Source organism: Rhinoderma darwinii, chromosome 2 (genome assembly GCF_050947455.1).
Source record: "Rhinoderma darwinii isolate aRhiDar2 chromosome 2, aRhiDar2.hap1, whole genome shotgun sequence".
Classification (NCBI taxonomy): Eukaryota; Metazoa; Chordata; class Amphibia; order Anura; family Rhinodermatidae; genus Rhinoderma; species Rhinoderma darwinii.
The window spans coordinates 136,265,120-136,280,904 of NC_134688.1; the positions used below are offsets into that span (position 1 = coordinate 136,265,120).

At 40.0% G+C, this 15,785-nt stretch overlaps 1 protein-coding gene across 3 annotated transcripts in view; it reads right to left on the bottom strand.

Annotated features, from left to right (window-relative positions):
• The window catches only part of DIAPH3 (diaphanous related formin 3), a 613,925-nt gene that overhangs the window by 172,190 nt on the left and 425,950 nt on the right, over positions 1 to 15,785 (bottom strand). For 2 of the 3 annotated variants that reach the window (XM_075852308.1, XM_075852309.1), the window contains 2 exons: positions 2,579 to 2,674; positions 2,048 to 2,107 (listed from right to left, as the gene is read on the bottom strand). In XM_075852308.1, coding sequence (XP_075708423.1) covers positions 2,048 to 2,107; positions 2,579 to 2,674 — 156 coding nt within the window. The remainder of the gene's footprint in view (positions 1 to 2,047; positions 2,108 to 2,578; positions 2,675 to 15,785) is intronic. The other variant, XM_075852310.1, reaches the window with a different exon arrangement.

The following is a 15,785-nucleotide window of genomic DNA, read 5'->3' on the forward strand; positions in this document are numbered from 1 at the left end:
CGATGGTTAGCTCAGTGGAACAATGTACTAAAACCACTTCGCGTCCAGTAGTTTAGTGGGCTTGTCAAGTCTACACAACTTTTTTGCAATATCTGAGTTACCAATAGTCCCGCTGCTGCATTTTAGGGTGCCATTGATTTTAATGGATTCCCGAGGTCAACCAGAGCCACACTGCTTGTGGTTTTCCAGCTAATTGGGGAAGGAGAGTTTCGGACCACGGGAACCTCTTTTGTACCTCAGCATATACTGAAAAGGCATTTAGAAAGGGAATGTAATTAACAGACAGTGTCAAAATTGTATCAGTGTACATTAAAGTGTACCCACCGTTTCAGGAATATCACGATTTCTGACCATTAAATGACTTGTATCCTGTATTTATCACAAATGTTTTCCTCTGCAGGGAAATCTTCCCCTCATTTCCAATGCCAGGGGAAGGAGCTTAGCTGCTATGATGTCTCGCATACACAGCACACAGAGATGGAGATGCTGCTCCCATATCGCTCACTCACAGACCAGCAGCAGCATGGTAGACATTTTACAGCAGTTATGAGTAGTGTTAGGGTCCGCCTACACGGCCCGACATGAGCGGTGTAAAAGAGCGCTGAACAACAAGACAACATTTGCTCGTTCATCGGCTGATTGTTGCCCAGCTTACACAAGCCAATGATCGTTCACATGAATGCTCGTTTGCACGATAATTGGCCCATGTAAAAGATCCTTTACTGTGGATCCATCACTGGGTTGAGACAGTAGAACACCTACTAGTAGCAGCAACGTTTCTGTGTGTCTCTGCCTGTTTCTCTGCAGCGGTTATCTCCTACCCTCTTTATAGACATCCAGTAACTAGAAATTGTACGATACGTAGAAAAAGAGGCATTTTTTTGTAATAAGATATATTACAAAGTTTTTATCTTTGCTTGTACTATTGATTTTTGGAAAGTCTGTTGAAACAAAAGTTACTTTTTAGGTCCATCCACAAACCATTCCCAAAAATAACTCTCGGGAGGCTGCATTCTACTTTTGTCTATTTATCAGGTAGAAAGTGTGAGGGAATCTCTGCCTATCTCCAAGCAAGTCAGTATTCAAGTCATGATACAGCATCTGTCGCATGGATGAAGTGATAAAACTGGTTACTTTATAACGAATAACGGAAAAAAACGTGTGTAAAATGTCAAACACCACAAGGTCAAAGTAATACGTACTGCATTATGGGTGGAATCAAATAAATGTTGCAGAACAGACCACACCATGCACCATTTCATACCACAAGGCCTAATTGGTAAAACCCTTGCCCACTGTCTGCTATTTATCACTGCTTGTTAGGTCACATTTATACATTTACAGATTTGCCCAGTATATAGCATCACTATTTTAAAGCCAAAATCAGTAGTTGCTACAAAGAAAAGAAGAATTATAAAACATTCCATTATATTTCTCATGTGTTTAGGATCCAGCCCTGGTGTCGGCTTCAAAATACTGATGCTAAATACTGATCAACACTACAATGAGGCATTAAAGCAGCATTTTTCTATGTAGAAAAGTATTCTAAAACACTTATATGGCCAGAGTTGTGAAAATATATTTCTATCATTAGTTACACATGTTATTATGGCCCTCAGCAATATTCTCTGGATACTAATTGAAAATACTTTGCTAAAAATTTTTTTTACATAGTATCTTTCACACCTGAATCTCTGTCAAAAGGGGAGAATAGCAATGTACAGAATATGTAATTTAAAAATAAATAAATAAATATATATATATATATATATATATATATATATATATATATACATACACACACCATATAATTCAAACTCAAAATAACATTTCAATATCTTTTATACATGCAAAATGGGTAATAACCATGCAAAAAAGCCAAAGCAGCATGCAAAGCACAGGGAAAGGGCAACTGATCAGTGTAATATGTTAGACTAGAAAGGTACAGGTAGTGCCATTGTCTTTTGCAGTAAACCTCAATCCAAAATCATATATCAGCAAAATAAAGATAGACATAAGCCTGTAATGCATGAGCAAGTTCCATTACCATGGTTACAAGGCTTTAGAATAGGCCTCTCTGATGACGGACTGAGATTGCCCTGTATATCTGGAAAAACCATAAAGAGATTTTATATACCACTGAAGCATAATACTTTTCATGCCCAATAATCGCATACAAATTTCCACATGTAATCTTAATTATACACTAAAGTGACGGGCTGGTGTAGCAGCTGAATACTTGACATAATAAAAAATTATCATGATGGTACAACCTATTTAATCATATTAGCATGTACCCTAGAGAGATAACGTACATATGGTTTTAAAGATGAGCCTTGTCATAATCAGCAGCTTACGTTAAGTTCAGTGCATTGGTAGGCAAAGTGGTACTGACATCAGCCAACAGGAATTAACGTCTTTCCTGACATTTGTCATTGCACAGAAAAGGATTACGGTCGCTGTTGGCACTTTAAGCACTTCTTCCCGGTAGCGCTGTATTTATGATGAATGTTTAAGGAACACATGCACACAAGCTGAAACATAAGCCTCAGAATAGAGGAAAAGGTATTCTAGTCACCTTTAGGCCGCGGAGTCCGTTTTCTCCGGTCTCGGAAAGCTGCTCCGGATTGCAGGGCCTCCAGCAGGCTATCCATCACTCCAGTCTCTTCACCCTCTGCAAAAAGAGATTGAGGGAATTCCATCAACTATCTAAGTTACCATAGTAATGTCAAAGACATACAGACAGATAAAAAAAGATCACTCTGTTATGACTAAAACCAGCAATTTTAAAACCAGACAAGCTTTTAACTGACTCATATATCATCCTTTTCTTAATAAAATCAGTCTCATTTCGTTTTGGTGTTGCTATCTAGTAAAGTGGACGAAAGTTCAATTGATTTACTTCAGGCCGTAGGCTTTACAGCCAGTGACAGTAATCTCAAAAGGAATATGGCTTCTGTCTTATCTTCTTTTTTTTCTGAACCCTGTGCGCTAAGGTCACTCATAAATCATATGTCCCTGGTGAAAAAGTGGAACTTTATCGCTACCTTAAAAGGAATCAACTGTAGTTATATCTGACTTAACAGAACCCAAAGGCGTTGAATTTTAAAAGCTTCTCCCTTTGTGCACCTTAATCTTCATTAGGTTTCCCCTGATGTATTTATAAAAATGCACTTAATTATTAAAAGCGTGTACTGGAGAAATACGAGGCAGAAATAAATGGTTTATACCAACTACCTCAAACATGCGCCCCTGGTCAAGATCTAGCTTTTCCGATGGATGCCGTTCTATGAATAGTTTATGTATAGAAGGCCAGATTAATAGACCTGCACAAAGTTTAATGCCTAAATGTCTAGACGTGCCAATTATTTATTCATCTCTCATTAGCAGCCATTCATGGAGAGCTTTCAGCTGAAGCACGTTATTTGTATTAGTCTAGGACGGTTTCGCCGACTCTTCATCAACAGATGATTTGCTTGATTACAACTAAACTATGAATCCAAAAGTCCTAGGCAAAATAATGAACGTGTCATTTGCATTTCAATGAATGTGAGAGCTGATGACCCAAGTCATATCATGGTCACCAGAGCATGGCAACACAACATCTAGGGAATCTTCTTATCAGACAATTTTGTGCACTGAAAGAGATAGGGAACAAAGAGACTGGCACGTTTGATAAAATGTACGATAAAGAGAAAAGTATCACATAGACTATCAAGAAAAGGTTTTAGCACTATAGTCACTTGAGTCATATAGTCATAAATCATATTGATAAAACTCCTTTAATATAGAATTAATAGAATATATATCTCTATCTCTATCTCTATATATATATATATATATATATATATATATATATATATATATATATATATATCTACGTAGAGGAAGTAACAGGTGCCGATTTTGGTTTAGTTACCAAAAAGTGAGCAACATTTCAGTCCACATCGGAACCACCCTCAATGTATCCTCTGTGCATGTTTTTTTTTTTAACAGTTACCTTTATTAACAACGTCACTTAAAGACAGGCAGCCATTTTATAAAACATCTAGAAACAGTAAATACAGGCACAGTGAAGTTATTCATCATTATTCTACCATTAGTTTTATTCAATTAGCCCATGGATGCGTCATCTATGTTGCCCTAAGGTTATGTTTATACGCAAAACTGCTGTAAAAAACAGAGTTGTTTTTTAAACCACAATGTTTTTTGAGGCCGTTTTGAGCTGTTTTTCTATTCACCCAATGAAAAACGGTTTCAAAAACAGCTCAAGAAGTGACACGCACTTCTTTTTACGTGCCGTTTTTTCCAAAGGACGCATAAAAAAACGCCCCGTCAGAACGAGACACAGTTTTTCCCATTGAAATCAAGGGGCAAATGTTGGGAGGTTTTCAGCTTCCGTATTTTCAGCCGTTTTTCGGGGTGTTTATGCCCTGAAAAACAGCTGAAAATAAGCCATGTGAACAAACCATAAACACACGTACGTATACCATGTAGAGCTATTGTTAACTGAATGTTAAGGATCACATAGTGTGTGTGTGTGTTGGCCACATGACTTACGCCATGTTTAATCCAATGCATTACACACGGGTAGTATACTTGGAATAGAGAGAAGCTCCAGGAACCGCATGGTAGATAGAAATTAAAAACTAACTTTTAATGAAAAAACATAATAAAAACCATACGTGCACATATAAAAAATGGAAGAAAACTGCTGACGTGTTTCGGACACCCCGTGTGTCCTAAGTCATAGCTAATGTTACTGAGACAACGAACAAACCTAAATTACCTAAATTAACCAGATTACCAAAATTACACACGGTAATCTGGGTGCTAAACCATTCTACTGTGAAGAGGCAGGAACATTTTGAATAAAGGTTGATTAGAGAACTATGATTTCCTATTCCACAGATAAATAAAATAAACCCCTTTAACCCTCTCTCTGCAAAGGAAGTATCGCATACATCCTGGCAGAAAGGCACTACTGTAGCCAAGGACATATCTGATACGTCCTTGCCACTAAGAGCTGTAACTCAGATTGGATAGTAGATAGAGCTGCTACCCAGGGCTTGTTTGAAAGCTAAGAATCTAGTCAGAGCTAGAACAGGTTGAAGTGAGTTGAATATACTTGCAGCTCTCACTTCCTACCCGTGCTTCTAACAGCTCTAACTCAGGCTAGTTTGCAGCTAGATTTTTAGGCAGAGGAGAGGGAGGGGGCAGCAGGGGGATGTGCAGGAAGTGTGCAGGGAGAGAAGGAGACGCTGTGATTCTCCTCCTGTCCCTGTATGACTATAGATGACCCCAGGGGGAGGGGTAACATGAGATTTTTTCATGTCAACACCCATTTCTAAATGTCAATCGTTTATGGATTCCACGAACCGGATGTTTACCAGCATCCTGATCGCAGTGTCAAATATTGTACGTAGCGCCAAGAACTTGAACAATACACAAGCATCAATAAAGTTTGTGCATTTTATACTGTCCCTATCCTGTTCGTACCCAATCTTTAGCGTAAAATCCGCTAAAGCACTTATTTAGCGATACCAGTACACGCTACTGTCATAGCAGTAACAATTATTACTAGGGAATCATTTCTTGTATGTTTCTGATGAATGTAAAAGATTTTCCGTAGTCATAAAACTAATTTTCATCCGCTGACGATTGCCATAAACGATCTTTACCAACTAGTACTACAGAAAAAACACAGTATTAGTTAACACATTAGAATACGTTTTTGGAATTGCAATAATTCATCAGGGTTAGGCTTTTTGCAAAATTGCTGTAAAATATACAGATTTTGCTGCACTTTTTTCAATCATGGCAAAATAAGCAATTTGACCATGACATGTCAAAACAGCCCTAGAGTTTGTATAGGGGGATGCAAAATGATACAGTATACCTCTAATTATTGTTTTTTTTTTTAAAAATCCACAATTACTGTTTCTCACTAAGTTATGTGAAATTAGACATGGCTGCCAATAGCAGGTCAAAACAATTGCTATTATCAGGTTGTCTGCTTTCAGGAAATACGCTCGTTGACGATAATTGCCCTGTGTAAACAGGTCAGCGATCAGCAGATGAACGAGAAACGCTGAATCATCTGCTGAACGGATCGTTTTAAAAATGTAAAATATTATCGTTGTCGGTTGCACATCTCCCCGTGTAAACAGTGAGATGGCTGCCGACATGATAATGTATGGGGACGAGCGATCGGGGTAACAACCGTTCGTCCCCATCCATAGCTCTGTGTGACAGGAGCAAACGAGCGCCAATCAAAAGATCGGCGCTTGATGCAACGGCCGATTATCGGCCGGTGTAATAGGGCCTTTAGGTGGTGCACTCACTTTTTAAGGTGTGTAATTCCTATATTTTATAGGATGTAACTTTTTTTTACATTTCCAGTTTGAAATCAGATTTTGTCTCTCTAATTCTGGTGATTTTATAAAGATATGTGCATGTAGACACAGGGATAAGTAACATGTATGAACTCTGCACGTATAGAACTTTTATTTTTAGGATGTGTGACATTTTTCTCCTAGGGTCACATGTTTAGCCACAATTTACAGTTTAATAATTTTTTTATGAAAAATTTCATATGGACACAAAATTGCATGACTGTGCTTGTGTGTATAAAGTGCTAAGTGGCATATGCCAGGTGCAAAGTGTCCAAAAACCCCTGGCAGTGAAAGGGTTAGGTAAATATGGAAAATTAACACCAAGGATATGGCAGGCTACACAAACAACATGTGAATATAAAGTTTCATGTTCACATAACCTGTACCGCGTGGTCACAGGGAGTCAGGGGTGTAACTAGGAAACACTGGTCCCCATAGCAAACATTTTACTGCCCACCCTTCCTTGAGTGCCACACACAGCCCCCCCCCTTGCATTGTGCCCCCCTGTAGATAGTGCCATACAGCCCCCACCTCACCCTTATAGACACAGTGCCCCCACCTCCCCCTTGTAGATAATGCCACAAAGTTCCCCACCTCCCCTTGTAAATAGTGGCATACAGCCCCCCAAACAAATAAAACAAAAAAAACATACTCACCTAGGCCCCGTTCCCGCAACGAACAGAGCTGCTCTACAACGCCAACAGGATCCTTGCGTAGGACGACGTGATCCAGTGACGTCATCACGCCAGCATGTAGCCTAGTAAATGGCAGAGCAGGGATATACCTCCCTGCTATACCATAGTGTACAATAGTATCTGCGTCCTAAGGATGCAGAAACAATTGAATGTAGCATCGCTCTACCGATGTAGCAGCCATAGCGGCGTCATCAGGCATGGGGGGGCTGTGCCGACGGGTGGCACGGGCCCCGCACATGCCGCAGGTCCCCTAGCAGCCGCTACGGCTGCTTCGGCGGTAGATACGCCACTGCGGGGAGTACAACAGAAGTCAATAGTAAATGTGATGTGACCATGATGGTGACATAACATTTTCCATGCATTTCTATTGAAGGGTAGCTTTTGTGTGAATTGAACTGCAATAGGACTTCTATGCATAGGAAAAAAAACCGACACGGGAAATCTCACAATTAATCCGGCCACGTAAGATTAATTTGAAAGCCGGGACATTGGCTCTACCTTACAGAGAAATTCAATTAATAGCGTTAAGACTGAACATGCTTCCACCATGTTTTTGTAATTACAGATAACAATATTTAATTTGTTTAACGGTGGACAGGTGCAGCTTTCCCAGGCAGCAGCTTAGTGTGTCGCTCCCGGTGCCTAGCAAGGAAATAGATAGTAGACATTTGTTAAAGAGGCTCTGTCACCAGATTTTGCAACCCCTATCTGCTATTGCAGCAGATAGGCGCTGCAATGTAGATTACAGTAACGTTTTTATTTTTAAAAAACGAGCATTTTTGGCCAAGTTATGACCATTTTTGTAATTATGCAAATGAGGCTTGCAAAAGTCCAAGTGGGTGTGTTTAAAAGTACAAGTCCAAGTGGGTGTGTATTATGTGCGTACATCGGGGCGTTTTTAATACTTTCACTAGCTGGGCGCTCTGATGAGAAGTAACATCCTCTTCTCTTCAGAACGCCCAGCTTGTGACAGTGCAGATCTGTGACGTCACTCACAGGTCCTGCATCGTGACGGCCACATCGGCAGCAGAGGCTACAGTTGATTCTGCAGCAGCATCAGCGTTTGCAGGTAAGATCGACTTACCTGCAAACGCTGATGCTGCTGCAGAATCAACTGTAGCCTCTGCTGCCGATGTGGCCGTCACGATGCAGGACCTGTGAGTGACGTCACAGATCTGCACTGTCACAAGCTGGGCGTTCTGAAGAGAAGAGGATGTTACTTCTCATCAGAGCGCCCAGCTAGTGAAAGTATTAAAAACGCCCCGATGTACGCACATAATACACACCCACTTGGACTTGTACTTTTAAACACACCCACTTGGACTTTTGCAAGCCTCATTTGCATAACTACAAAAATGGTCATAACTTGGCCAAAAATGCTCGTTTTTTTAAAATAAAAACGTTACTGTAATCTACATTGCAGCGCCTATCTGCTGCAATAGCAGATAGGGGTTGCAAAATCTGGTGACAGAGCCTCTTTAAGAGATAGGATCCAATGATGTACAATGCTGAGCAGAGGTAAAAGACACAGTAAGCACATTCTGTAATTGCACGGAGTACTGGTAGCGCCATTTACAGTGTAAGCAAACTGAAAAGAACACTTTTACTTTAAACAACATGAAACCGCTCAGGGATCCCTGGATTCATTGTAATTTGCATTTATATGAAGCCGATCATTAAATAAAAATCCCACGGCTCAATTCAACCTTAAATTAGCACATATATTCAGTCAGCAGAATTATACTTTAGAGGAATGCAAACATCCTTTTGCGGGGTGTAATTCTGCTAGGTTGGTTTGACAAGTCTGAAAGATGATTACAGAAGAGGAGCTGATCTGTTCTTGCTCTTAAAAATTACACCGAGAAAAAAAATTACCTGACAGGCGACATGCATGAGCAAATGCAACGAACAGAACGGCGCTGATCAATTTTAAGACCACTTCCAACAGTGAAAAGACATGATAGAATGGATAATACAATTGCAATAGATTCTTCTAGAAATAAACGGATATAAAAATGTCCTTTAACCCTCGTAGACGATCAGATAAAAGCAGCGTCGCCTAAAACACAGTTTTCCGTCAATGTCCAAATTGTAATTGTCATAAAGATAGGAGACCGTACAATCCCACATTATTTCCTCAATAGGGCCTTGCACGCACAGGACACAAAGTCATAACGTCGCTTGTGTTTGCCATGACATGACAACTAGATTTCAGTACAAATTTACCACATAGATTGGCTAGTCATAACTGTACTAATCACAATAAGGAGGGAGAAACACTATGTTTTATTATATTATTTCAATGCAGCTACACACAGCGTCAGGATTAGCAACAGGGGTACAGAAATAAGTGAAATTTGCTCTTTCGAGACTCTGGGTTGCTTTGTTCACAATTACGTTACCTAACTTTACTTGATTATACACATTTCATTAAATTTAAGCGCTTTCTCAAGCAATAAATTGGTATTTACTTGTTTTGCAAACATTTCTGAGATTGCCATTAACTGCTTGTTTTATACAAGAGAAATAAAGCTGTAGACTCGGACTCAATTTTGGGTGGAGTTTAAGTCGGTAGAAACGTACCGACTACTACTTGTGCTTCAAAATAAAATATTATTAATATTGTATAAATGTATTAAAATACATATCCTGTGGCATATTTACTTTATTAGGAATTTCGGAAAGTTTAGAAATGTTAATCAGATAAATATATGCGACGTTCGATCAATCTAAGGCACCTATTAATAAAAAAAATCCCAAAACTAGAATGTTGTAGCAGAAATAGAGAATTGGCTATCACCTCTCCTTTAGACGAAGTATCTTCATTCTTCTGCTCCAAAGCCCTTAGTTAAAATGTCTGAATCTGGTCTGCACATGCCCAGTAGTGAAGTTCCTCCTCTGAAGACTGAGGAAGAAGTTCACTACCGGGCATGCCTACAGTCATCTTCGAGCTGCTGGAGAGGACAGGAAGATCGTACTATGCTGGGGTCGGAAGTTTAGCTTACCAACTTCACAGCCCTGGAGACAAAAAGGGGAAAAGTTCTAAAAAGCAATGAAAAAGAATCAGGACCAGATACACAACTGCAAGACATTACAGTCTACCATATGCATTACAAGTCCTGAGTTGACAGATTCCAATACCAGTGTCATCTGTAACAGTTTCCCAGCTGGTAAAGTAGGACAATAACCGAGCGGATAATAAACCAAATGATTAATAGTATTTTACAAGGTCATGCAATTTTCTTAGTGATTGGCTGCCATTTTATCCTACAGCAGGACAATGATCTGAAGAATACGTCTAAGCTAATTGAAGAAAAAATGAGCGAGTCACTGTACTGTCTTTGGTAGACTTAATGACTAGTTGCTGTTGGGCTTCATAGACTTTATTAAAGGGGTATTCCTATCTCGGACATTTATGGCATATCCAAGGGACAAAATTCTGAGACCCATACATATCTCGAGATCGGAGTTCCCCCGACCCCAACTGGTGAGATGGCCGCTGATCTCCGAATCCAGGCAGAGAATCGGTGCAGAGATGTTTGGGGTTACGGAAAAAGCAGAGCTTGCTGGGCTACTCTGTTTCCGTACTTCCCATATAAGTGAATGGGAGTTACGGAGACAGCGTACATCGCTGTGCTACACAATTTCCATTACGCCCATTCACTTTTATGGGAGTTTTGAAAACCGCGTAACTCAGCGAGTTTGGCTTTTACCATAATCCTGGCCAGCTGAGTCTCTATCTGGATGCAGCGGTCTGTGGCGATCTCACCAGGTGGGAAGGGGGGAGCCGGGGGGCCTCCATTCTCGAGATGGGTACCATGAGGCATTTATGGCATATCCTACGGATATGCCATAAATGTCTGCAGTGGGTATAACCCTTTAAAGGCCACTTGTGCCTACTTGAATATTGTCTAGCAACCCTCCAAGGCACATCCACATGAAATGTTACTGATGCACTGGTAGCATCCTTAGTAACTTATTGACAGACTGCTTTATAGTGCACAAATTATCAGAGATGTGTATACTCATGTTCCAGACACCATTTGTTTTTGGCTACATCCTATTATGCCTACTAATGTATATTTTTATGGACTTATCTAAATCTTAGCATTGGGATTGGCTTAACAATAAGTAACTCCTTATGGTCTGTCCTATATGTACACCAATCAGCAATAACATTAAAACCTCCTGCCTAATTTTGTGTAGGTCCCCCTCATGCCACTAAAACAGTCTATGACCAGTCAAGGAATGGAGTCCACTAGACCTCTAAAGATGTCCTATGGTATCTGGCACTAAGATTTAAAGGCACCTTTGACAACATTTAAAAAAATAAATAAATACAATTGTGCATGAGTGTGATTGGTGCAATTTTCTAAATACATATTATTAAAGATTATTTTTACTTTTTGAGATAAAGCTGCTTTGTATTCTGCTTATAGGGCAGCTGTATCGTTCGCTGAATCCTGTATCTGCCAGGTCCAGGGACAGCAGGTCACACACAGGATCGGGCGGTTAACGTTCACATCTAAGTTCATAACTTAGATGTGATCGATTACAGGTCACTGAACCTATCAGTCCTGCGGACCTGACATATTTAGTTCTTAGAGAACGATACAGCTGCTCCGTATACAGGATACAAAGCAGCTGTATCTCAAAAACTAAAAATAATTGTTAATACAACGTATTTAGGAAGTTGCACCACTCACACTGATGCACAATTTAAAAAAAAAACAAAAAACAAATGATGTCAAAGGTAAATTGCGAGGTAAGGGCTTCATGGATAAGACTTTTTTTTCCCACAGATGTTCGATCGGATTGAGATCTGGGGAATTTGAAGGCCAAGTTAACACCTTGAACTCTTGGTCCTATTCCTTAACTGGTTCAGGACCGCGCTATTTTGACCCTTCAGGACCAGACACCGTTTAGCCCTTTTTAGGACTCGTTAGTTAAACGGTTCTAACTTCTTATTTGTTGGGCAAGCGACGTGATTTTTGCGTTGTTTTTTCCGTAGACAATGCAGGTTTTTTTTTTTTTTTTTTAATCATTTATACGCATCCTTTTTGCCATTTTAGAATTTTTAGGCTTAAAGTTTGAAAATAGTAAAAAAATAAGCTTATTTACTTTTTAGCTATTTTTTTCTGGTAATAACATAGTTTTACCCTAAAATAAACCTTTTACATGTATATTAAAGGTCTATTTTAGGATAATTTGCTCAGGGCCAGCGTTACGACAATGATTGGCGGGGGTGGGGGACGTTTTCTTTGGGGTGGGTATTTTATCTGTATTAATTTTTTTTTCACTTTATTTTACTTTTATTACTATGGTCAGAAAATAACTTTGGGGGACTTTATTATATTTTTTTTCTTCTTCTTTTACACCATGTTTTTCCACTGTAACTGGGGCTGCACGGGAGTTACAGGGGAAATCAGCCCTCTCATAGTGACTGCCACTAATAGGGCTGTGATTGGTCTAGTAAAACCCAACAGCAGTCTACCACTAACGGCATACAGGCGATCATATGGCCAGTCACTGCCTCTATTCATATACACAGCGCCCATTGAGCGTTGTGTAGAAGAGATCAGAGAAGATAGAAACAGCTTTCGCTGCATCTATCTTCTCCTCAGGGTACACGGCAGTCACTGACTGCCGGAGACCCGACATTTAGCTGCCCGATTGCTCGGGCAGCAAGCTAAAACCCACGCCGTAAACAGTCTATGGCGCGGGTTTTAACCCCTTTCCGCACCTTGACGTAACTGCACGTCGATGTGTACAGTAACTTCGTGCACCTCGACGTGCTGTTACGTCAGTGCTTTGACAGCTAACCGCCGCACGGCGCTACACCGCAGCGGCGGTTAACTGTGCAGGGTGTCTGCCCTGCATTCCCCGTTGCCGATCAGCGGCTGATCGCCGCTGATTTCGGCAGTTAACCCCTTAATTGCGGCGTTCGATTTTGATCGCCACATTTAAGTTGTTTAGCGCCGATCGGCAGCCCCCACGTGAAATCACGGGGGCTGGCGATGGTACCCATGGCAACCGGACGCCAGACAATGGCTTCCGGGCTGCCATGTACAGAAGCCTATGAGGACCAGCCGGAGGGTGGTCGTCGTAGGCTTCCTGTTAGTGTGACTTTCACGTCACAATGACAGTTGGAATGCATTACACTACGTAGGTAGTGTAATGTATTCCAGCAGCGATCAGAGCTGCAAGTCTATTTGTCCCCTAGTGGGACAAGTAAAGAAAGTAAAAACAAGAATAAAAATGTTCTTAAAAAAAGTGTAAAAATAAAAGTTATAAGTGACAAACAAAAACTGCTTTTTTTCCTATAGTAAGCCTTTTATTATAGGAAAAAAAAATGAACACGTAAAAAAAAAAAGTACACACATTTGGTATCACGGCGTTCGTAACGACCCCAAGTATAAAACTAAAATATTATTTTTCCCGCACGGTGAACACCGCGAAAACCAATGCCAGAATCACTATTTTTGGTCATCACCCCTCCCAAAATATACAATAAAAAGTGATCAAAAAGCTGCATGTACGCCAAAATAGTACCAATACAAACTACAACCCGTCCCGCAAAAAACAAGCCCTTGCACAGATTTTTTGGCTGAAAAATAAAAAAGTTATGGCTCTCAGAATATGGGGACACAAAAAAGAATTTATTTTCTAAATAAGTTATTTTATTGCGCAAATGCTGCAAAACATAAAAAAACTATATACATATGGTATCGCCGTAATCGTACCGACCCGCAGAATAAAATATAATGGTCATTTTTAGCGCAGGGTGAACGCAATAAATAATAAATAAAAAACATTGTCAGAATTGATGGTTTTTGGTCACCTTGCTTGCCGAAAAATGGAATAAAAAGTGATAAAAAAAAAAAATTGCATGTAGCCCAAAATGGTACCAATGAAAATGACAGATTGTCCGCAACAAATAAGCCCTCACGCAGCTCCGGTGGTGAAAAAATAAAAAAAGTTCCGGCTCCCAGAATATGGCGATGCAAAATGTGCAGCGTTCCAAAAGCAGATAGGATCGGGCGCCATTTATAAGTGCAACACTGGCCACATATCTGCGGATTATTATTTATTTACCCCATTATTATACCCTCTTATTATGCCCCTGATGTACTCTGCCCAGCCTACATATGCCCCCACATTATAAACTGAAATACCAGCAAAATGCCAGAGCTACTACCAAGCAAAATCTGCGCTCCAAAAGCCAAATGCCGCTCCCTCCCTTCTGAGCCCTACAGCGTGCCCAAACAGCCGTTTACGTCCACCGATATGGCGTCACCATACCCGGGAGAACCCGGGTAATATTTTATGAGGTATTTGTGGCACAAACTGGGCACAACATATAAAGCACTAAAATGGCACATCAGTCGAAAATTTTAATTTTCACTCTGCACCATCTGCTGCGCATTAAACCCTTCGCGCACCATGACTTACTAGCATGTCGTCGTGTGGGGGGTGATATATAGAGCGTCTCACGCACTGAGCCCGCGCCATACGCTGCGGATGTCAGCTATGTATTAAAGCTGATACCCGGGACTAACGGACAGAAACTGCGATCGCGCTGTTACAGGAGCCTGTAAAAATCACAATAAACTGCAATACATTAGTATTGCAGTGTATTCTACCAGTGATCTAACGATTGCTGGTTCTAGTGTCCTAGGGGGACTATTAAAATATGTAAAAACAAAAGTAAATAGTTATTATTAGTGGAAAAAATTAAATAAATATTTAAAGTCCAAAAAGAAACCCTTTTCACATTTTTTCTCTAAAGTAATGTAAAAAAGTAAAAAAAATACACAAAATTGGTATCGCTGTGTCTGTAGAAGTCCAAACTATTACAATATACCATTATTGAACTCGCACGGTGAACGCCGTGAAAAATAAAGAATTTTAAACGGCAAAATCGGTTTTTTGGTCACCTTGGCTCTACCAAAAAATGTAATAAAAAGTGCTCAAAAAGTCTTATGTAACAACAAATGGTACCAATAAAACTACAGCTCGTCCCGCAAAAAATAAGCCCTCACACCACTCTATTGACGGAAAAAATAAAAAAAGTTGTGGCTCTCGGAAAGCGGGGAGGAAAGAAAAAGCAAAACATGGATCAGTTCGGAAAGGGTTAATTACTTTCTAATGAAAAAACATTTATGACCACATGTGGGGTATAGCCGTCCTCGGGAGAAATTGCTTTACAAATGTTGGGGCGCTTTTTCCTCCTTTATCCTTTGTGAAATTGAAAAAATTCAACATTTTAGTGGAAAGAATGTTGATATTAATTTTCACGGCCTAATTCTAATAAATTCTGCAAAGGACGTGTAGGGTCTAAATGCTCACTATACCCCTAGACAGATTCCTTAAGTGGTGTAGTTTCCCAAATGGGGTTACTTTTGGGGGGCTTCCACTGTTTCGGTCTCTCAGTGGCTTTGCAAATTCGACATGACACCCAAAAACTATTCCAGCTAAATTTGAGCTCCAAAAGCCAAATAGCGCTCCTTCCCTTCTAAGCCCCGGTATAGGTCCAAACAGCACTTTATTACCACATATGGGGTATTTACGTAATCGGGAGAAATTGTTTTACAAATGTTGGGGTGCTTTTTCTCCTTTATTCTTTGTAAAAATTAAAAATGTCTATGTTTTTACAGAAAAAAAGTAGATTTTTGCCTTTACAGACTAATTCCAA